The sequence below is a fragment of the Lolium rigidum genome, chromosome 6 (assembly GCF_022539505.1).
Source record: "Lolium rigidum isolate FL_2022 chromosome 6, APGP_CSIRO_Lrig_0.1, whole genome shotgun sequence".
Taxonomy (NCBI): Eukaryota; Viridiplantae; Streptophyta; class Magnoliopsida; order Poales; family Poaceae; genus Lolium; species Lolium rigidum.
In genome coordinates this window covers 151,433,496-151,458,413 of record NC_061513.1, presented here as the reverse complement: position 1 = coordinate 151,458,413, position 24,918 = coordinate 151,433,496, and the positions used below count along the sequence as shown (strand labels likewise).

The window sequence follows — 24,918 nt, the reverse complement described above, 5'->3', positions numbered from 1 at the left end:
TAGCCGACCGATGTATACAGACCAACGAAAAAAAATAGTGCCCTATTTCTGTGTTTAGCGGTGCTATATCATGTTTAAAGAGTGAGCGCTACGCTATGTATTTTGGCTCATTGCGACGCTAATCCTCACTATTAGCGACGACGCTATAAGTACTATTTTTCGTAGCGTTATAGCGACGTTATTTTTCGCATAGAAATGAAGCAGCCAACTAGCCATTTCGAACCTTTTGACCCATGAGCCGCTGAAATTCCTATTTTTAACCCTAGCCATTCAATTCGTCGACAATCATGGAACCACCTTGATAGTCCTTCACTCCTCACATGATGCGTACATGTTGAAGAAAAAGAATTAATATCACAACGATGCAACACAACGAAAGAAAGTTTGTTAGCGTAGAAAAAAATTATTTCTAGCTTTTCGTGATGATAAGCTCAATACACGGGTTCTTCTTCTAAATTGGATGATGATCGCATGCATTCTTCATCTAATTTATCTTTTTTTTTAACCGGAGGCAAAAAAAATTACCTTATCAAAAAGATGCCCGGTTTTTAGAAGAAAATCGGGCGAAAACCTACAACAACAGTAAGCACACCCACAACAACACACACCGCCACAAAGAGCATAACTAGCCACCCTGGCTACCCACAAAAGCTACACAAGAAGCTCAAGTCGGCCTATGCCAAAAAGATGGCTCTACGAGGTGAGACCGGCAGCTTCGATTCTGAAGACGAGCCTCGGAGAGGAGATGCGCAAGACAAGCGCCGAATAGGATCTTCACCGGACCGCCCCTCAAAGGTCATCGTACACCGCCAAGGGCAGCTTCGACTTCGTAGTAAGAGGAGACCACCACGAAGACATTCGGACACGCCGGAACGGAGCCGACTAACATGACCTTGCCGCAACCAAACCTTGGTCACCACCATCGTCGTTGCCTCTCAAGCCTCCACCCGGAACACCCGCATCTCCGGTTGACCTCCTGCCAACCCAAATGTCGTGTGCGACCAGCCCGCCGGAGTGCGCGAAGGGGATCACCGTCTTCAAGATAGACGCCCTCAAGAGGGGAAGCGACGATGGAACGACGCCGTCGTCCGATCCCACAAGGCAGGATCCAGGCTTTCACCCGAAGACGTGAACCCGAGGGTAGTGAAGGTCGAAGAGCTCCACGACCGCCCCCCAAGGAGGACGACAACATCCACGAATGTCGCGCGGTTAGGCTTTCGTCCGGAGCAATCGAGCATACACATCCCCATGCAATCGGATAGCAGGAACTCCGCCAGCTCGCACTCCACTGACTCACACACCTCCTGTGCGGCGACACAGCACTGGAGCCACCGCCGAGGTCCTGAGGCAACCGCCTCGCTGCCCAGCACCGCCGAAGTTCCCCGCTGCCCAAGCTCATCTAATCTATCTGATTTTAGTTAGCTACTACTATGTTGTTGGCTCGTTAGGATTTTATCTGGACAATACATACCGACTGGGTAGTTGTCTAGGCCCTTGAATTGTGGATGGTACATATTAGATTGTGATAAATCTTTGTTTTTAATTGTGATCTAGACTTCATTTATTTGATTTGTTGATTATTGTGATCTGAGTAATTTTTTAGCTGCAGAAATCCTTAGAGGTTTTTTATTTCTTATATTTTTTGTCAAGTGATATTTTATAAAATAGCGCACTATTAGCACGTTATAAAGTGCATAGCGTATTTTGGAAAGCCATTCTTTCTTATTTAAACCACTATTTTTTTGTTCATATAGACCCATACACTCAAAGCATGCATATTCTGATATATATAGATATAACAAGGTAACTAAAGAACTTGAGCGTCCAAATTTTGATTTAATTTCATTATATTTTCGGAAATTTAATTTGGCTTCTGGGAGCTGTGTACTCCCTCTACTGGAAAATCATATCTTAAAATATTAAAAAAAATTAATGTTCTACACGTACATCTCTTCGATGTATGTGCATTCACTAAGTTTCACGATAAAATAATATTTTCTTATGATTTATGTAAAAACGAGAAAATTCATTTTATAAAAATGATTTTGTGAGCGCTTCATGTATGTGTGAATTTTTTGTCAACTTTTTTAAATTTTGAAATATGCGTTAGATGTATGTATTTCAAAATAGAGGAGCATATGCTCCCACGTTCCAAAACACCACTCCTATCATTCTATTTCACCATATAGACTTCCGAACCATCTAAGAACACGAAATTTGCAACTTTTTCCACAAAAACAATTTGGATAGTAGCCTACTACTCCACTTTAAACTATAACACGAGATCAATCTTTGTAGCTTCTACTCTTCTTCCATGTCATCTACATCCCCACCGTCCTGAGAAATCTTCATCCTTTTCACGGCTTGCATCGCATCGCTCCCGACAGCTCCACTGGGCACTTGGATGAGGATATCAGATTTCTGGCCCGTCTGCGCGTTCACCACTCCTCCATTCTTGTCGACCCTATATGTCAGCTCTTCCTTTCCGAGAGAAGCATCGACGTACACCGTGGAGTTCTCATCGATCTCTTCGCGGATCAACATCTTCGAGAGCTCGGTGACAATCCTCTTCTCGATCCATCTCCTAATTGGCCTAGCGCCGTAGACCTGTTGAGCCACAAAGACATTCGAGAGTTAGAATCCAAAGAACAGAAAATTAAGATACTCCTACTGCACTATTCGATCTTTTACGGGTGAACGATGGTACTTGAAACTAGCACATACCGGATCGTAAGAGAGCGACAGGATGACATCCAGGGCAGCGTCGGTCACGGCCAAAGCAACGCCCCTTTCTGCAAGTCGAACTGCCACATCTTTCATCTGAAGCCTAGCGACCTTCCGCAGTTGCTCGTGCGACAGAGGGTCGAAGATCACAATCTCATCTAGACGATTCAATAGCTCCGGACGGAAATGCCTCCTCACCTACAGATGTTCAGAACAACAGTAACATTAGCATCGGATAGTCAAATGATACCATTGAAAACAAGAGGAATAGTAATTTCAGTACATACCTCCTGCATGACCAGATCACGAGCAACCTTCATTGAGTTCCCCACCATTCCGGCAAGGAGGTGCTCAGCGCCGAGGTTCGAAGTCATGATGATCACGGTATTCCTGAAGTCAACCGTCCTGCCTTGCCCGTCAGTTAGCCTCCCATCATCAAGAACCTGGAGCAGAGTGTTGAACACTGCCACATGTGCCTTCTCAACCTCATCGAAGAGGATGACACTGTATGGCCTCCTCCGCACTTGCTCGGTCAGTTGGCCTCCTTCCTCATGACCAACATAACTGCAACACAGAGGAGTTCAGAAATCGGAATGCAAACATGATTCACACTCGTAGTGAACATATTCAGTTAGGGAGGTACTTACCCAGGTGGAGCTCCGATTAGCCGGGCAACTGAATGCTGCTCCATGTATTCAGACATATCAACGCGGACAAGCAGGTTCTCATCATCAAACAGCTGCTCAGCAAGAGCCTTGGCGAGCTCAGTTTTACCGACACCAGTTGGTCCAAGGAACAGGAAAGAACCAGTAGGCTGCTGTGGCCGTCCAAGACCAGCCCTCGACCTCAGAACGGCCTCTCCAACTGCATTGACAGCTTCATACTGTCCGACCACCCTCTGATGCAGTCTATCAGCCAGCCCAATCAGCCTCGCCTTCTCATTTTGTCCAAGCCTAGTAACAGGAATGCCCGTCCAGCGGCTCACGACCTGTAGGGAACATTGCCTCAAAACAATATCGCACATACCAGAAGTGAACAAAATCATAAAATCGTTTGTAAGAATCATACCTCAGCAATCTGCTCCGGGCCGACCGTCTCAGTTAACATCAAGTTCTCGCCGGTCTCACCCTCTAGCTTGGCAATGGCAGTGTCAATCTCTTGCAGAGCACCATATCTGAGGTCGGCGACACGGGCCAAATCCATCCTGCGCTCGGCCTCTTGCAGAGTGAACTGCAGCTCTTCACGACGTTGCTTCAGGGATCTGATCTCATCTATTCTCTCTTTCTCCTTGCGATACTTCATCTGCAGGGGCTGCAGCTTGTCCCTCAGATCGTCCAGCTCTTTCCTGACCTGAAAAGATTCGATTTTTTGCTCATATTAGAACAGAGCAACTACACTACATAGATTAGAGAAACCAAGACCACGAATTTCACCAGTCACTCACCTCAACTAGCCGAGCTTTGCTAGCTTTGTCCTTCTCCTTCTCGAGGGCATGAAGCTCGACTTCCAGCTGGATCCTCTTCCTCTCGAGGTTGTCAATCTCTTCAGGCTGGCTGTCAAGCTGCACCCTCACATTCGCGCAGGCCTCATCAACTAAATCGATTGCTTTATCAGGCAGATGACGACCTGTATAGAACAGCAGAATCGCCTAAGTTAACAAGCGAAAGAAAAAATCAAATTTGACCAAGCAGGAACCTAATATCAATCAACAAATTCGCAAGAACAGAACACTTACCCATGATGTATCTCGACGAGAGCTGCGCGGCGACGACCAGTGCACGATCCTGAATTCTCACACCATGGTGTCCCTCGTACTTCTCCTTGAGCCCTCTCAGAATACTGACGGTGTCGGGGACACTGGGCTCTGCCACAAACACTTGCTGGAACCGCCGCTCAAACGCTGCGTCCTTCTCGACATACTTCCTGTACTCCTCCAGAGTAGTCGCGCCAATGCACCTAAGCTGCCCCCTGGCGAGCATTGGCTTGAACAGGTTGGCGGCGTCCATGGACCCCTCCGTCCTCCCGGCGCCCAGCACGAGGTGGATCTCGTCGATGAACAGTATCACCTTCCCCTCGGCCTCCTCCACCTCCTTGAGCACGGCCTTGAGCCGCTCCTCGAACTCGCCGCGGTACTTGGCGCCGGCGACAAGCGCGCCCATGTCGAGCGCCACGAGCCGCACGTCGAGGAGGTTGCTCGGCACATCGCCGCGCACGATGCGCTGCGCGAGCCCCTCCACGACGGCTGTCTTGCCGACGCCGGGCTCGCCGATGAGGACGGGGTTGTTCTTGGTGCGCCGCGACAGGATCCGCACCACGCGGCGGATCTCCTCGTCGCGACCGATGACGGGGTCGAGCTTGCCCGCCACCTCGACGAGGTCCCGGCCGTACGTCTTGAGGGCCTGGAAGTTGGTGTCCCCCGACGCGGACTCGACGCGCCGGTTGTCGCCTCCCCGGAGCTTGTCGACCTCGGCCTTCACCCGCGCCGCGGACACGCCGGCCTCCTTCAGCGCGTCCGAGATCTGTGAGTCCTCGAGGAGGCCGATGAGGAGCTGGTCGACGGCGAGGTGAGAGTCGCCGCGCGACTTCTGCGCCGACTGCGCGCGGCGGACGGCCTTGATCAGCGACGTTGACGCCGGGATTGTGTCCGGCGGCGGGGACTGGGATGGAAGCCTCTTGAGAGCAGCGGCAACCACGCGCTCGAACGATTCGGCCGCGGAGTCGTTGCCGGCGGAGCCGTGGGCGATGGCCTGCCGGAGGATGCCGGACCTGTCCGCCGCCAGCGCCGCCACGAGGTGCAGCGGCGTGAGCTGCGCGTGGCCGGCCTCCGACGCCATCTCCTGCGCCGCCACGAGCGCCTCATTGGTCTTGTGCGTGAACTTCTCGGGATTCATGCCTTCCGCTTCTGCAAGCTATACAGATTAACTGCAAGAAGAAACTAGCGATTGTTTGTGATCGGGAGATTCGTAGGTTAGATTGGTCTTCGTCGGAAATTTCTGTGGGGAGGATCGGCGATGAGATGGGCAATAAGAGGTGGGAGGAGAGAGTTCGCCGGAAGTCTAGAACGGCGTGGAAGCGGCAGGAAGACGGTCAGTTTGGGGGATTTGGGGGGACAAGAATGTCCCAGAAACTTCCAGGGTCATTTGCCATATATTGCACGAGACAAAAGACAACATCCTGACCGTTGGTTTCCATTTTTTCTTGGAATGCCTTTTTATGATGTTTTCTTTCCAAAGGCTGGTTCCAAATATGCAGCATCTCGTATAAGTCAGTACAGGTATTATCTTGTTTAAATTAACCTAATTTGCTAAAAAAAGGGATCTAAATAACCTAACTGGTTTTAATTACTAAGCGGGACGGATCAAATGTCGCGTTGCAAATATTATTGCTTCTTAAAAAGAATATATTCAAATATGGAATACCTATGTTCATTGAGCATGGGATAAACTCGTTTTTTTTTACAATTCGCACTAACCAATGAACCGACCCATCGATTGACTGGTCACTTCTCACCATAGTTCTGGTGCTTCTTCTCTTGTATTAATATTATGCATCTTCCCTAGTGTCTCTCGTCGTCTATCATCCTTTGTCGTTTATAATGGTCTAGTGTCTCCACCTAGATAGTCTTCTCCCTACTGCTCGTACTTCGTTGTCCCTTCTGTTGCGCTGCCATGGTCGTGATGTCACGGAGCTTGTTGTGCTACCATAGATACCTCATGGTGGAGCTTGAATATCAAGTTCTCTATGGTGCTAAGCCCGTTGAGACGATGGACCGAGCGGAACGAGTTCAAGGTACCTAATGCGGCCCCAACATGGCTCTTGCGAGCTCGATTCTTCATCGACGTGATCGATTCGGTGAGGATCGACACCTAAAATGTTAGCACTGAGAGGTCTATGAGTTTACCATTTTTTAAGTTTCATGGGTTGTTTCGTTGTGTTGCAAGCGCCTATGTTGTCTATTTCATACACATATATGTTACGCTCCAACAATTTTGGGCGCCTCATTTGTCTTGTGTGTGAACTTCTCAGGATTCATTCATGCCGCGTCTGCAAGCTATACAGATCAGTTGCAAGACGAAACTAGCGATTGTGCTCGGTAGATTCGTAAATTGGATCGGTCTTTGTTTTTCGTTGGAAATTGTTGTGGGAGATCGATGATCATCAAATAGATAATAAAAGGTAGGAGGGGAGAGTTTGCCAAAGTCTAGAACGGCGTGGAAGCGGTAGGGACTGTAGGTTTGGAAGTTTATATATGAAAAATATTTGCAGATTTTGGAAAATGTGTAGATTTAAAAAAAATCTAATTTTTAATGTTTCTATTTTTAAAAAAATCAAAAAATTTAAGTGTTCACATTTGAAAAATGTTTAGATTCTAAGATTGTTTAGATTTTGAAAATGTTCAGATTTTAGATAATATACGTATTGGAAATTGTTCAGCTTTCCAACTATTCAAATTCTAAAATGTTTAAAATTTTAAAAGCTCAATTTCTAAAAAATATTTAGATTTAAATATATTCAGATTTTGAAAAGAGAAAAAAAAAACAGACAAAAAACACAAACTCAACCGAACAACTAGCGAGTCGAACGTGTGGGAAAAAAGCAACAAAACAATGAAGCTCGTCTACTGGGCCGGCTCATAGAAGGTGTCACGTGGGCGGGGCGACTGGATGGCGCGTATCGCAGCTCCCGTGAGAAAGTTTTTTACAATAGACAGATCGTACCTTTTTTTTTTTTTTTTTTTTAGGGTAAGACCTAATTGACCTGTTGCGCCTTAGGCGTTCAACCAAAGGCCCAATTGCTCTTTAAAAATATAAACCTTCCGAGATATCTTTGCAAGGCCCAATGTAATCTTTAATTTGGCAGGGTTCGCTTAACCAATCCGGTGAACAAACGGTAACTGAAACCGGTGGACGGTAACTGAGTCCATCGATATCGATCCCGCTTCTGTTATCCACCGTATCCCACGTCGACTCGGAAGCTGGTACAGCATTATAAACAGGCGCTAGACGACTGATCGAAGATTACAAGCATACATACCATGGCTGGTGGCTCGTCCCCTACCGAGTCTACGACGAGCCTCTTCGCAATACCCGGCTACTCAAAGTTGGATCGGATTTCTCCTGGGACCCCGCCGACTCTGATAAAGACCATGTACTTCCGCCGCCATACTTGGAAAGTCGAGATGTACGTCGTCGATTTTGACAAGGGCATACCGAACTGCATCGATGTGGTTGTCTCGACCAACTTTAAGCACTCGGCGTCTGGCACCAACATCTGCATAGAAATCTTGGACAAGAATTGGGAGCACACCGTCTTTCACATGGAGCAGACGCTGGGCAGCGGCAGCTGGTTCAAGTCTTTGACTGTCGAGAGGAGTGAGCAGGTGAGATCGCTGTGTGTCGACCGCAACGACAACATCCCTGCCAGGTGCACTCTCACGTTCCTCGACTTGAAGAAGCAGAAGAGGCAGCAGCAGGCAGAAGCTAGGTTCAACTGGTGGTTCCAGCTTAGAAGAAAAGTGTCCGGCTATATGCATCAGTCGAGGCATGGGCCGAGTTTCCTTCCTCTTTCCGAAAACGGAACGGTGTCTGGATCAAGCTTCAAGTCCAACCCAGACGAGGTTCCTGATATGGTGGAGCGGATGCGGACCATCCACCACGAAGATTCATCGGATTCTATCCTCGTTCCTTTGTTGATTGCAGCGCATGGTTGAAAATCTTTCTAGAACTTCTCCCTACATTCCTCTTTTGTGGGGTGCATTATTTTAGTAAAAGAAGATTCAACCAATTGTTGCTTTATAAAGATATATATACTCCTTTTATCCGCTCGATAAAATTTATCTTAGATTTGTCTAAATTTAGGTGTATCTACTCATTAAATAGTGTCTAGATATTCAAATTTAGATAAATAATCTAATAGAACGGAGAGGTACATATGTTTTTTATGAGATAAGAGATGGTATAACAGATTTGACTTAATTGTTTTGGTAGTATAAAATCCATAATGGAGAAAAGAACATCTGTATCTGGTCCTAAAGACAATAAGATCTTACTTCAAAAAAAAAAAAGACAATAAGATCTGAATATTTGACTATAGAGCAATACCTATATTTAACCCCAATTTCAGATGGGAGCATCTTGGATAGACAGCGCTGGAATTAGCGGAGTCACATAGGCATAGCTTCAGATGAACATAGAGCCCTCCCGCACAGCCTGCGCTTCCCGCGCACACCCATCTGATGTATTACCGTCGTCCGCCGTCCCCTTTCCCCAATACTGTTTCGGTGGCGGCAGCGTTGGCCCCCGCGTGGATCCAATATTTTTTTTTAAAGGAATATGGTAGGGGAAGCCCCTACGGTGGTTTTTTTTTTTAAATAATAAGAACCCAATTCTACGTCCGTGGGGACTTGAACCTGGGTGGCTACATCCACTTCCCTAACCGAATGAGCTAGGCTCACTTCTTGCATGGATCCAATATCGATGACATCGTCTTCGTCGCTCGCCAAGGCCAAGCACGCCACGCGGTTCCTGGAGCGGTGCCTGGCTGCCATCGCGGTTCGCCACCCGTGTCGTCTAGGCGGTGGTGCAGGAGGTGGTAGGAGGCCGACAAACTCCTTCCGTTCGAGGTCAAACAGTAGGAGTCGATGGTAGGTCGCTGGCGCGTGTTTGGGTGGTCGCCGACGCGTCGCCTTCTCCTCGTCTCTATCTTCTGTCCGTCCATGTTCTCATCTGCGTGCTGCTCCATGTAAGTGACTTTGTATACCAGTTTTCCGTTAGCACAAAACTTATAAACATCAACAAGCTTGTCACCGTGGATCCAAATGGCATAATTGCACTAGTTCTAGAGTTCCAGGCCTCCCAAAGTTTCATATAGCTTCTATCTGTTGGGTTACTTGACAATTTGAGATGAAGGATAACATTGTTGGATAATTAGGCACAATTTCCATGATTAATTCCAGAATATAAAACATGATTACAGCAACTACTAACATGTGAAACTCGAACATACTAGATGCATTAATCAACATGAGTAGCAGCAACACAAACGGTAAAGCATCAATCGCTAAACAGATCGAGATATGTCGCACGTACCGATCTGGTGGAGGTGGCGGTGGAGGTGTAGCAGATGATGTCGCAGCAGTAACGTTGTTGATGACAACGTTGTTGACGACGGGAACGACGGGTCGAAGTAGACGGCGTTGAAGACGACGGTAGGCAGCACCGCCCGACTTGGACGGAAGACGACCCGTGATGAAGAGCTTGAGCAGTCGCGCAGAGCGCTTCCCAAAAACCTAATTCGCCCTCTCCCGTACAGGATCGCAAGGACTAGCGGTTCCGGAGAGAGGTGGAAACCCTAACTCGTGTATTCAGTATGTTTCTGCGGTAGCCGGGCAAGAGATTATAAAGGTTCGGGAACGTTTCGAGTCGGTTACAGATAGCCCACGATCCGGGAGCGACCCGAACCGACTAACTGCGACGCGTCCGTCTAGGACTCTGTTCGTTTTCCTGAGCTGCAAAAAGTAAGGAAAGTCTCGGCTCGAGGCTCAATCCACTCACCACGAGCGCGGCGCGCGTCGTGTCGTGTCGTGTCGAGACGAGCGAGCGAGGAGGAGGAGGAGCGCGCGTGTAGCACTCCTATTCTCACTCACTTACTAGTGGTGAAACAACCCACCTTATAAGGTGGTCTAACTTCCTCCCAACTTTCCATGTGGGACTAAACTTCCCACCACTTGCCACTCACTAGTGAGCTGCCACCAACTTGGGCTCAAACTCACAAGGCTGCCACTATGTGGGCTTTGAGATTTATAGGGAAAACTGAAATCTAATTTGGGCCACTAAAAGTGGGCCCAATATTTCAACAATCCCCCACCAGATCTCAAATCCCCATTTAGAGATTTACCAATACTCGCTGCTTGTTTATATACCAGTGTTTCAGCGGAGACTGTTAAGTTGAACTTCCGCCTAGAACCTTAAGCTACATCCATTCACACTTGAACAATGGACTAAGCCTTGAATTGCAAGTTTTGCGTGAACAGGGTTTCACTCAAAGTCATGACCAGTACATGGCTGCCGGTAGCCTACCCCGCGGGTGAAGCATATGCGTCATACTTCATGGTCTCTTCATGAGTTTACTAGAGATCACCCAAATCTCATAGACTGCGACGTTTAACAATCGGACTCATATAGGTGTGTTATTTCAAGAATGCTCCGTAGGACAGCATCTTTGCTATAATAGCCAACATAAACACATTAAGGCTTGTCGCCAACCTGCCTTACAGCAATTGAGAGTTGTGCATCTTCACATAGAGAGGGTTGCATAATACTCTCCTCAATTAAACCACTAGTTTGTTCTTCCCAGGTCCTAATTCACGGGATCTCCGATCACAAAGGTTGGGTTACCACTATGGTGTAACATCAACGGGTCTCAAACCCATCTCCCTCGATGCACTTTCTATCACATTACGTGATAGTCCCTTTGTAAAGGGATCTGCCAAGTTTTTGTCTGTTTGAATATATGTAACAGTTATTACTCCGGAGTTTCGCAATTTCCTGACAGACTTCAAACGTCTCTTGACGTGTCTTGATGACTTCGCGTTATCCTTAGAATTGTTCACTTTGACAATTACGGTTTGATTGTCACAATTCAAAAGGATTGCCGGAACAGGTTTTTCAACCACGAGGCAAGTCCATCAAGAGCTCACGCAACCATTCCGATTCAACGGTGGTTGTGTCTAAAGCGATAAGTTCTGCTTCCATAGTTGACCTCGTCAATATGGTTTGCTTGCAAGATCTCCATGACAACTGCGCCACCTCCAAAGGTAAATACATACCCACTTGTGGCGTACGGATCAGCTACATCCGAGATCCAATTCGAATCACTATATCCTTCAAGCACAGCTGGGTGCCCCGAATAGTGAATCCCATAACTCATTGTACCACATAGGTAGCGCATGACCCTATCAAGTGCATGCCAATGATCGAGTACCCGGGTTTGACATGAACCTACTCAACTTGCTAACAAGCAAAAGAGATGTCGGGTCTAGTCGCGCTCGCTAAGTACATGAGTGAGCCAACGATCCGAGAATATCTCAATTGATCTATGGCGATTCTCCGGTTCTTGCGTAATGTCACACTCGGGATCATAAGGTGTTGAAGAAGGCTTGCTATCAATATAGCCGAACCGGCTCAAGATCTTCTCAACATAATGGGATTGCGTTAGAGTAATCCCACCGATGCGCGTAGATGTACACGTCCGTTGGGAACCCCAAGAGGAAGGTATGATGCGCACGGTGGCAAGTTTTCCCTCGAGAAAGAAACCAAGGTTGAATCGAACCGGGAGGAGCCAAGAAGCACGTTGAAGGTTGATGGTCGCGAAATGTGATGCGGCGCAACACCGGGGATTCCGGCGCCAACGCGGAACCTGCACAACACAACCCAAGTACTTTGCCCCAACGAAACGGTGAGGTTGTCAATCTCACCGGCTTGCTTGTAACAAAGGATTAAACCTATCGAGTGGAAGATGTTTGCAAAGAAAACGAGTAAACACAATTGCGATAGATTGTATGCTATGTAAAGAATAGGACCGGGGTCCACGAGTTCACTAGAGGTGTCTCTCCCATAAGATAAAAGCATGTTGGGTGAACAAATTACAGTCGGGCAATTGACAAATAGAGAAAGGCATAACAATGCATATACATGATATGATAAATATAGTGAGATTTAATCCGGGCATTACGACAAAGTACATAGACCGCCATCCAAGCTGCATCTATGCCTAAAAAGTCCACCTTCGGGTTATCATCCGAACCCCATTCGGTATTAAGTTGCAAAGCAACGAGACAATTGCATTAAGTATGGTGTGTAATGTAATCGACAACTACATCCTTAGACATAGAATCAATGTTTTATCCCTAGTGGCAACGACACATCACAACCTTAGAACTTTACGTCACTTGTCCCGAGTGTCAATGAAGGCATGAACCCACTATCGAGCATAAATACTCCCTCTTGGAGTTAAGAGTAAAAACTTGGCCAGAGCCTCTACTAATAACGGAGAGCATGCAAGATCATAAACAACACATAAACAATAGATTGATAATCACCATAATCATAGTACTCTCTATCCATCGGATCCCGACAAACACAACATATAGTATTACATATAGATGATCTTGATCATGTTAGGCAGCTCACAAGATCCAACAATGAAGCACAACAAGGAGAAGACGACCATCTAGCTACTGCTATGGACCCATGGTCCAGGGGTGAACTACTCACTCATCACTCCGGAGGCGACCATGGCGGTGTAGAGTCCTCCGGGAGATGAATCCCCTCTCCGGCAGGGTGCCGGAGGCGATCTCCTGAATCCCCGAGATGGGATTCGCGGCGGCGGCGTCTCTAGAAGGTTTTCCGTATCGTGGCTCTCGATGCGGGGTTTTCGCGACGGAGACTTTAAGTAGGCGGAAGGTCAACGCGGGGGCCACACGAGGTGCCCAGGGGTAGGGCCGCGCGGCCGGGGCCCGGGCCGCACCGCCCTGTCCCCCGGCTGCCTCGTGGCCCCACTTCGTTATCTCTTCGGTCTTCCGGAAGCTTCGTGCAAAAATAGGACCCCGGGCGAAAGTTTCGTCCAATTCCGAGAATATTTCCTTACTAGGATTTCTGAAACCAAAAACAGCAGAAAACAGACAATCGGCTCTTCGGCATCTTGTTAATAGGTTAGTTCCGGAAAATGCATAAATATGACATATAATGTGCATAAAACATGTAGGTATCATCAATAAAGTAGCATGGAACATAAGAAATTATCGATACGTTGGAGACGTATCGGCATCCCCAAGCTTAGTTCCGCTCGTCCCGAGCGAGGTAAAACGATAACAAAGATAATTTCGAAGTGACATGCCATCATAATCTTGATCATACTATTTGTAAACATATGTAATGAATGCAGCGATCAAAACAAAGGTAATGACATGAGTAAACAAGTGAATCATATAGCAAAGACTTTTCATGAATAGTACTTCAAGACAAGCATCAATAAGTCTTGCATAAGAGTTAACTCATAAAGCAATAAATCAAAGTAAAGGTATTGAAGCAACACAAAGGAAGATTAAGTTTCAGCGGTTGCTTTCAACTTATAACATGTATATCTCATGGATATTGTCAACATAGAGTAGTATAACAAGTGCAATATGCAAGTATGTAGGAATCAATGCACAGTTCACACAAGTGTTTGCTTCTTAAGGTGGAGGAAGATAGGTAAACTGACTCAACAATAAAAGTAAAAGAATGGTCCTTCAAAGAGGAAAGCATCGATTGCTGTATTTGTGCTAGAGCTTTTATTTTGGAAACATGAAACAATTTTGTCAACGGTAGTAATAAAGCATATGAGTTATGTAAATTATATCTTACAAGTTGCAAGCCTCATGCATAGTGTACTAATAGTGTCCGCACCTCGTCCTACTTAGCTTGGACTACCGGATCTTTGCATGCCATGTTTCAACCAAGTGTCACAAAGGGGTACCTCCATGCCGCTCTGTACAAAGGTCTAAGGAGAAAGCTCGCATTTTGGATTTCTCGCTTTTGATTATTCTCAACTTAGACATCCATACCGGGACAACATGGACAACGAGATAATGGACTCCTCTTAAATGCATAAGCATGTAGCAATGATTATTATTCTCATATGAGATTGAGGATATATGTCCAAAACTGAAACTTCAACCATGGTTCATGGCTTTAGTTAGCGGCCCAATGTTCTTCTCTAACAATTTTGCATGCTCCAACCACTAAAATGATAGATCCTTCAGACAAGACGGACATGCATAGCAACTCACATGATATTCAACAATAGTTGATGGCGTTCCCCGAAGCATGGTTATCGCACAACAAGCAACTTAATAAAAGATAAAGTGCATAAGTACATATTCAATACTACGATAGTTTTTAAGGCTATTTTGTCCCATGAGCTATATATTGCAAAGGTGAATGATGGAATTTTAAAGGTAGCACTCAAGCAATTTACTTTGGAATGGCGGAGAAATACCATGTAGTAGGTAGGTATGGTGGACACAAATGGCATAGTAGTTGGCTCAAGGATTTTGGATGCATGAGAAGTATTCCCTCTCGATACAAGGTTTAGGCTAGCAAGGTTATTTGAAGCAAACTCAAGGATGGACAAATGCAGCAAAACTCACATAAAAGACATATTGTAAACATTATAAGACTCTACACCGTCTTCCTTGTTGTTCAAAACTCAATACTAGATATTATCTAGACCTTAGAGAGACCAAATATGCAAATCAAATTTTAGCAAGCTCTATGTATTTCTTCATTAATGGGTGCAAAGCATATGATGCAAGAGCTTAAACATGAGCACAACAATTGCCAAGTATCACATTATCCAAGACATTTTAGAATTACTACATGTAGCATTTTCCAATTCTAACCATATAACAATTTAACGAAGAAGAAACTTCGCCATGAACATTATGAGTAAAGCCTAAGGACACATGTGTCCATATGCAACAGCGGAGCGTGTCTCTCTCCCACAAAGTGAATGCTAGGATCCATCTTATTCAAACAAAAACAAAAACAAAAACAAACCGACGCTCCAAGTAAAGAACACAAGATGTGATTGAATAAAAATATAGTTTCAGGGGAGGAACCTGATGATGTTGTCGATGAAGAAGGGGATTCCTTGGGCATCCCCAAGCTTAGACGCTTGAGTCTTCTTAGAATATGCAGGGGTGAACCACGGGGGCATCCCCAAGCTTAGAGCTTTCACTCCTCTTGATCATAGTATATCATTCTCCTCTCTTGACCCTTGAAAACTTCCTTCACACCAAACTTCAAGCAAACTCATTAGAGGGTTAGTGCACAATTAATAATTCATACATTCAGAGATGACACAATCATTATTTTCACTTCTGGACATTGCATAATGCTACTGGACATTAATGGATCAAAGAAATAAATCCAACATAGCAAAAGAGGCAATGCGAAATAAAAGGCAGAATCTGTCAAAAACAGAACAGTCCGTAAAGACGAATTTAAAGCTGGCACCAGACTTGCTCAAATGGAAAAACTCAAAACTAATGAAAGTTGCGTACATATCTGAGGATCACGCTCGTAAATTGGCAGATTTTTTCGAATTTTCTACAGAGAACTGTGCCCAGATTCGTGACAGACAGCAATGCTGTTTCTGCGCAGCGATCCTAAATATAACATCAACTTTGACATAGAAACTTTACTTGGCACAAAAACATGATAAGGAGAGGTTGCTACAGTAGTAAACAACTTCCAAGACTCAAATATAAAACAAAGTACTGTAGTAAAAACATGGGTTGTCTCCCATAAGCGTTTTTCTTTAACGCCTTTCAGCTAGGCGCAGAAAGTGCAAATCAAGTAACATCAAGAGTAGAAGCATCAACATTATTATTTTTCATGCAAACACAACTTGTTGCAGAGGGTACCTTAGGTGCTCCATTATCTAAATTTTCTATGGTGGTGCTAGGGGTTTTAGCAATTTTAGGCCTATAGTAATTCTTTTGTTTAGGCACTTTAGAGGCGTACATGAATTTTTGCTCTTTCCCCACATAGGCTTTCTCATTATACTTGAGAGAAGAAAAGGTTGAACCCAAGGTTCCCATAGCTTTTTCAAGTTCATCAATCCTATTGGTTTGATTATCATGGACAACACAAGTTCCTAGGACACTAATTCTTTCATCAATTCCTCCTAAGGATTTATCAAGTTCATAAGTTTTGTCAAATAACATTCCCAATTTAGTTTCAACACTTGAAAAAATTTTCTCTATGGTTTCCAATTTTTTCATAACATCTTCAAGAGAGATTTCAATTTTAACTTCATTAACAGGTGGTATTCCAACTAGACTCTCAATGATGCAACTAGCTTCTAAAGCGGGAGTACCTAGGAAATTACCTCCCGAAAGGGTATCAAGAACATATCTATTCCAACTAGATAAACCAACATAAAAGTTCCTAAGAAGGATAGTGGTGGAGTGTTTCTTAATGCACCTATGATGAGCATTACTAATTCTATACCAAGCATCTTTAAAACTTTCTCCACCTTGTTGCTTAAAAGAACGAACTTCAACTTCAGGATTACTCATGATACAGCAATAAAGTAAACTAGGCAAATAAAGTAAAGACAAGTAACTAATTTTTTTTTTTGTGTTTTTAATATAGAGAGCAAGACAGTAAATAAAGTAAAACTAGCAACTAATTTTTTTTTGTGTTTTGATTTAGTGCAGCAAACAAAGTAGTAAATAAAATAAAGCAAGACAAAAACAAAGTAAAGAGATTGAGAAGTGGAGACTCCCCTTGCAGCGTGTCTTGATCTCCCGGCAACGGCGCCAGAAAACAGGCTTGATGCGCGTAGATGTACACGTCCGTTGGGAACCCCAAGAGGAAGGTATGATGCGCACAGTGGCAAGTTTTCCCTCAGAAAGAAACCAAGGTTGAATCGAACCAGGAGGAGCCAAGAAGCACGTTGAAGGTTGATGGTCGCGAAATATGATGCGGCGCAACACCAGGGATTCCGGCGCCAACGCGGAACCTGCACAACACAACCCAAGTACTTTGCCCCAACGAAACAGTGAGGTTGTCAATCTCACCGGCTTGCTGTAACAAAGGATTAAACGTATCGAGTGGAAGATGTTTGCAAAGAAAACAGTAAACACAATTGCGGTAGATTGTATGCTATGTAAAGAATAGGACCGGGGTCCACGAGTTCACTAGAGGTGTCTCTCCCATAAGATAAAAGCATGTTGGGTGAACAAATTACGATCGGGCAATTGACAAATAGAGAAAGGCATAACAATGCATATACATGATATGATAAATATAGTGAGATTTAATCCGGGCATTACGACAAAGTACATAGACCGCCATCCAACTGCATCTATGCCTAAAAAGTCCACCTTCGAGGTTATCATCCGAACCCCATTCGGTATTAAGTTGCAAAGCAACAGACAATTGCATTAAGTACGGTGCGTAATGTAATCGACAACTACATCCTTAGACATAGAATCAATGTTTTATCCCTAGTGGCAACAGAATATCACAACCTTAGAACTTTCTGTCACTGTCCCAGGTGTCAATTAAGGCATGAACCCACTATCGAGCATAAATACTCCCTCTTGGAGTTAAGAGTAAAAACTTGGCCAGAGCCTCTACTAATAACGGAGAGCATGCAAGATCATAAACAACACATAAACAATAGATTGATAATCACCATAATCATAGTACTCTCTATCCATCGGATCCCGACAAACACAACATATAGTATTACATATAGATGATCTTGATCATGTTAGGCAGCTCACAAGATCCAACAATGAAGCACAACAAGGAGAAGACGACCATCTAGCTACTGCTATGGACCCATGGTCCAGGGGTGAACTACTCACTCATCACTCCGGAGGCGACCATGGCGGTGTAGAGTCCTCCGGGAGATGAATCCCCTCTCCGGCAGGGTGCCGGAGGCGATCTCTGAATCCCCCGAGATGGGATTCGCGGCGGCGGTGTCTCTGGAAGGTTTTCCGTATCGTGGCTCTCGGTACTGGGGTTTTCGCGACGGAGACTTTAAGTAGGCGGAAGGTCAACGCGGGGGGCCACACGAGGTGCCCAGGGGGTAGGGCCGCGCGGCCAGGGCCGGGCCGCGCCGCCCTGTCCCCGGCTGCCTCGTGGCCCCACTTCGTTATCTCTTCGGTCTTCTGGAAGCTTCGTGCAAAAATAGGACCCTGGGCGAAAGTTTCGTCCAATTCCGAGAATATTTCCTTACTAGGATTTCTGAAACCAAAAACAGCAGAAAACAGCAACTGGCTCTTCGGCATCTTGTTAATAGGTTAGTTCCAGAAAATGCATAAATATGACATATAATGTGCATAAAACATGTAGGTATCATCAATAAAGTAGCATGGAACATAAGAAATTATCGATACGTTGGAGACGTATCACCCACTCTCGTTCTTAATCAGCTTGATGTTCAGAATCACATCAGCTTCTCCCAGATCTTTCATATCAAAGCTCTTTGACAAGAAAGACTTGACCTCGTGTATTACTTTCATGTTTGTACCAAAGATCAGAATATCATCCACATACAAACATAATATAACACCTTCGCCCCCACCATGGCGATAGTAAACGCACTTGTCAGCCTCATTGACAACAAAGCCTACAGAAGTTAAAGTTCTGTCAAACTTCTCATGCCATTGCTTAGGTGCTTGTTTTAGGCCATATAAAGATTTTAGCAACTTGCACACCTTTCTTTCTTCACCTTTTACTACAAACCCATCGAGCTGATCCATATAGATTTCCTCTTCCAACTCTCCATTAAGAAAAGCTGTCTTTACGTCCATTTGATGAACGATAAGACCATAGGAGGCAGCCATGGATAGTAGTACTCGAATGGTGGTAAGTCTAGCGACAGGTGAATAGGTGTCGAAGTAATCTTCGCCTTCTCTACGTGTGTAGCCTTTTGCTACAAGCCGCGCCTTGTACTTCTCAATAGTACCATCGGGTCTTAGCTTCTTCTTGAACACCCATTTGCAGCCCACGAGGCTTGCATCCATGGGGTCGTTACGATAGCTCCCAAGTTCCATTAGAAAGAATCGAGTCCATCTCATTATGGACGGCTTCTTTCCGATCATCTGCATCCGGAGATGCATATTCCTCTGCAATGGACGTGGGAGTATCATCCACAAGGTACACAATGAAATCATCACCAAAGGATTTTTCAATCCTTCGTCTCTTGCTCCGTTTAGGAGCTTCATTGTCATCCTTCTCAATAACAATCTCATGTGATTGTTCAAAATACTCATTAGATGTACTAGATTCAGAAACTATCTCAGTAGAAATTCTAGCAATGCTATGCATATCTTTCATAGGAAACATATTCTCAAAGAATGTTGCATCACGAGATTCCATAATAGTATCAACATGCATGTCAGGTACTTCAGATTGAACTACTAAAAATCTATAGCCTACACTCCGCGGAGCATAACCTAGAAAGATACAATCCATTGTCTTTGGTCCGAGTTTGCGCTTCTTAGTAATTGGAATATTGACTTTCGCCAAACATCCCCATGTGCGCAAATACGAAAGTGATGGTTTTCTCCCAGACCACTCCTCGTAAGGGGTTTTATCTTTATTCTTGTTAGGAACTTTATTCAGGACATGACATGTCGTCAACAAAGCCTCCCCCCACCATGCCTTTGATAAACCAGCGATGGCTAACATGGAATTCACCAAGTCGGTCGGTGTGCGGTTTTCCTCTCGGCAACCCCGTTTGATTGGGGCGAATAGGGTGGCGTCCTCTCATGAATAATACCATGTTCCTCACAGAATTCATCAAAGATTTTAGGAAAATATTCACCACCACGATCCGACCTAAGACGCTTGATCTTTCTCTCTAATTGATTTTCAACTTCGGCCTTATAAATTTTAAAGTAGTCTAAAGCTTCATCTTTAGTTCGCAACAAATAAACATAGCAAAATCTAGTCGCATCATCAATCAATGTCATGAAATATCTCTTTCCACCTTTTGTCAACACACCATTCATCTCGCATAGATCGGAATGTATGAGTTCTAGAGGTGCCAAGTTTCTCTCCTCGGCCGCCTTGTGAGGCTTTCGAGGTTGCTTTGATTGCACACAACTATGGCACTTAGAACCTTTGGCAATGGTGAAATTCGGAATTATACTTAAAGCTGGATAGCCGAGACATTAAACCAAAATTAATGTGACATAAACGAGAATGCCAAACACTGGTATCATCACTAACATTGCCACAAATATGGTTCACGGACTTATTACTCGAAATCGAGAAGCGAAAAGCGGAACAAGCCTCCGCACTCATAGCCTTTACCAATAAATTGTCCAAACTTGGAAACAACTACTTTATTCGACTCTAAGACAACCTTAAACCCATCTCTGCATAGAAGGGATCCGCTAACGAGATTCTTGTTCATAGTAGGGACATGCTTGCACGTTCCTCGGTGCACGATCTTTCCCGAAGTGAACTTCGGATCTACCGTGCCAACACCACGAACGAAGCATGTGACCCATTCCCCATCAAGACGGAAGAATCCCGGGCGACCTGGTAAGAAGTGAACATGGATATGTCAGCACACACATGAACATTAGCACCCGTATCAATCCACCAACATGGAGATTGAAATACCGAAAGAACGAGTAAAGAGATTACCGTACCCATCGAGCATTGCTAGCGGTCACCGTGTTGACTTGCCTCGCCTTTTTCTTGCGGTCTGCCCTCTACGGACCAGTCCTTAGAAAAGTGGCCAGTCTCTCCACGGGTAAAGCAGCTCGGATCTGCTTTGTTTATCATCTTCTTCTTCTTGAAGGTTGTAGTCTTCATAGGCTTATTGAAGGAGGGCTTGTTGTTCCCTTTGTTCTTGCTTTGTAGGGTTTCTTACGCACCATGTTGGCGCTAGATCGACCCTCTCCTTTCTCGGTAGTATCCTTAGCCCGAGCTTTCTCATCAACATCAAGAGACGCTATCAGGTTTTCAACTGATATCTCCTGTCTCTTGTGTTTGAGAGTTGTGGCAAAGTTCCTCCATGAAGGGGGCAACTTAGCAATAATGCATCCAGCCACAAACTTATTAGGTAAGGCACACTTAAGGAGTTCAAGCTCTTTCGCAATGCACTGTATCTCATGAGCTTGTTCGACTACAGAACGGTTGTTCACCATCCTGATCTCATGGAAGCTCTCCATGATGTACAGTTCCTTTGCCGCATCGGTTGCACCGAATTTAGCATTCGGTGCATCCCGGAGCTCTTTACCATCCGTATGTGCATGTACACATCACACGGACGATCGGCAAGAATACTCGAACGCATCCGACGAAGAGAGTATTGTTTTCCTTGAACTTGTTCGATCTTGGTCAGATATAGTTCCTTCGGGTAAACCATTACTAACTTCGAATACTTTCGGATGAGTAAGCCGGAGCGTGGCCTTAACTCTGCCACCTCTTAAAGTGCACACCAGTAAACTTATCCGGCCTCGAGTGCATCGAGCAAAACCAGCCATTGTTAACTCGGGAAATTGCCTACAATTAGGTTTTTGGATTGTTGGATAATTAGGCACAATTTCCATGATTAATTCCAGAATATAAAACATGATTACAGCAACTACTAACATGTGAAACTCGAACATACTAGATGCATTAATCAACATGAGTAGCAGCAACACAAACGGTAAAGCATCCATCGCTAAACAGATCGAGATATGTCGCACGTACCGATCTGGTGGAGGTGGCGGTTGAGGTGTAGCAGATGATGTCGCAGCAGTAACGTTGTTGATGACAACGTTGTTGACGACGGGAACGACGGGTCGAAGTAGACGGCGTTGAAGACGATGGTAGGCAGCACCGCCCGACTTGGACGGAAGACGACCCGTGATGAAGAGCTTGAGCGAGTCGCGCAGAGCGCTTCCCAAAAACCTAATTCGCCCTCTCCCGTACAGGATCGCAAGGACTAGCGGTTCCGGAGACCTGCTCTCCCGTTCGCCGATGCACGTTGGCGCGCGGGATGGAGTAGGCTACGATGGCGGCGCAAGCAGAGAGAGGTGGAAACCCTAACTCGTGTATTCAGTATGTTTCTGCGGTAGCCGGGCAAGAGATTATAAAGGTTCGGGAACGTTTCGAGTCGGTTACAGATAGCCCACGATCCGGGAGCGACCCGAACCGACTAACTGCGACGCGTCCGTCTAGGACTCTGTTCGTTTTCCTGAGCTGCAAAAAGTAAGGAAAGTCTCAGAGCGCGGCGCGCGTCGTGACGTGTCGTGTCGAGTCGAGACGAGCGAGGAGGAGGAGGAGCGCGCGTGTAGCACTCCTATTCTCACTCACTTACTAGTGGTGAAACAACCCACCTTATAAGGTGGTCTAACTTCCTCCCAATTTTCCATGTGGGACTAAACTTCCCACCACTTGCCACTCACTAGTGAGCTGCCACCAACTTGGGCTCAAACTCACAAGGCTGCCACTATGTGGGCTTTGAGATTTATAGGGAAAACTGAAATCTAATTTGGGCCACTAAAAGTGGGCCCAATATTTCAACAAACATAGGATTAGGCAGCAAGTTAGACTGACACTTTGCCCCCAAAAGAATTGATTAAGTTTTTTGAGGAATGAGTTCAGATTGCGTATTATTTTTAAAACAATTTTGTTTCTTCAGATGTGGATGACGCTGGCAAGACCTCTGGATCGGCCATGGATCGAGCACGCGATCGCCGAGCTCAAGCTTCTTCACGACGCAACCAACCCAAGAAGGCTTGACCAAGACGCCTGACTTCACCTCCAATAGCCTTATGTTTTCTAGCCATCTTTGTTGCGTTCGTTGCTCTTACAACTTGGCCGAAGCTGTAGTGCCGCAGCATGTATCAGTTATTCCTATGTTGAACATGAGGGCTTTATTAATTTAAAGTCGGCAGTCCATGCCTTTTATCTAAAAAAAAAATTGTGGGTGTGGGTGTGTGACTGTATGGCTTGATGGCTTGTGGTCTTGATCAATTCAGCTGCATTTAGTGTAATATATTCACTCAAACCTCACTCCTAAAAATATATTTGGCATATTTCAGTTTGCAATGTTTTTTAGGCTATAGTAGACTATTGTAGTTGTTAAGATAATAAGATGTTAAGGTAGACACTACCTTTTCTGTTGCGAGTAAGATCGGTAATATTAGCCCCAGGTCAGCAGTTACTATGAACGCTCTCTGATCGCGTTTATAATAGGCTTGTTGTGAGCATTTCTGAGTTCCCTACATGATTGAAAAAAGGTGTTAGCAAAATACGTATTGGTTCTAGTAGCTTATAATAATTGCAATTACACCACCGTGATTCGAAGAAAACATGTTGGCTTGTTATTGTTTGTTCATTTTTCCTTAATTCTCTCATTTATGCTAACCGCGCAATAACTTCAAAATTTTCTAGTGCTTAGTAAAGATCATTAGAAGTACAGATCATGTCTTACTACAGATCATTGAAATTTAGCTTATGCTTAGTACAGATCAAAACTAATAGTCTCATTGTATATTGACGAAATACCTTGTTTTTTGGTTTTAGTGGTTTTCCCAGATTACTGGATTTGTGCGGAGGCTCGTACATCCCTTTGATGATGGAGGGCACCGATTTTACCCTGATGATGACGAAGACCTGAGCCGCAAGCACAAATTTAAGACCTGGCGCAACAAGATCGACGGCACAGGTCCTGGTATTTATGGCGAGGCATGATTGGAATTTGTTATGATCCTTCTCTCCGGTGTTTACTTCAGTTTTTAATGTTTCGGACTAGCTGTTTTTTTATCAAGTTTGGTACTACCAATGTTTACTTCAGTTCAGTTATCTTGTTTGATTCAGCATACTCTTTATCCTAATTTTGAAATAGTTCAATTGTACTCTGAAACTTGTTGTCGGCATTTAGTATGTACAGAAAAAACACAAGCTCCCAGCCTGTCAGAAAAGTAGTAACACAACAAATAGCTCTGTACCGGACACAACAAGTGAATAAATTATTTACAGCATGCGCCTTTACACCATCAGAATCAACAAAAATTCCTTGCGACATCAGATCCGTTCTCTAGATGATTTTACTCTGGGCATTGCCGGAGAAAACTGAAGACTTCTCAAGATTAATCTTGATCCAACACAACAAATCCAGAGAGTCTCTTCTAGAGCATCCAGACCTCATGTTATCACTCCTAGCAAAGAAGATGTTGCCATCTGCAAACAGCAAATGGGAGATAGGGGGGCAGAGTCTACCATTGTGTATGCCATAGAGCTCATCTCGGGCTACATGCTGCTAAAGGAGTGGTGTCTTTGCGTTGACAACAGCGACACAACTTCGCTGTCAGATCAGGCTGCAGATCTCTACCGGTACGCGGTTACAGCATGCCAAAATTATTCAAAGGCTATACATTGTTGTTATCATGCAGTAATTCTACTGAAAGATACGAAAAAATACTCACAAAAAGAGGTTTGTCTATTTGTAAACTGTGTAAGATTGTTTTTATTCAATCTCAAACACCTTTATGAGTATTTAGATCAATATCTGACCATTCTCATCACATGCTCTAAATTTCGAAGAAATTGTAAGACTGCACACTTTCTATACCACAATATGTGACTGAGATTTACCAAAAACTGAGGCAAGTGGGGATAA

The 24,918-nt window shown here is 44.8% G+C and overlaps 1 protein-coding gene across 1 annotated transcript; it reads right to left on the bottom strand.

Annotated features, from left to right (window-relative positions):
- Nucleotides 1–2,258: 2,258 nt before the first annotated feature.
- Nucleotides 2,259–5,615, bottom strand: LOC124665249 (chaperone protein ClpB1-like). The gene is made up of 7 exons (XM_047202670.1): nt 4,460–5,615; nt 4,169–4,350; nt 3,793–4,074; nt 3,372–3,712; nt 3,012–3,288; nt 2,725–2,922; nt 2,259–2,607 (listed from the first exon to the last, which is right to left on the bottom strand). Exons 1-7 carry the CDS (start codon nt 5,613–5,615, stop codon nt 2,302–2,304), a joined length of 2,742 nt encoding a protein of 913 aa, XP_047058626.1. The 3' UTR covers nt 2,259–2,301.
- Between the last annotated feature and the right edge of the window lie 19,303 nt (nt 5,616–24,918).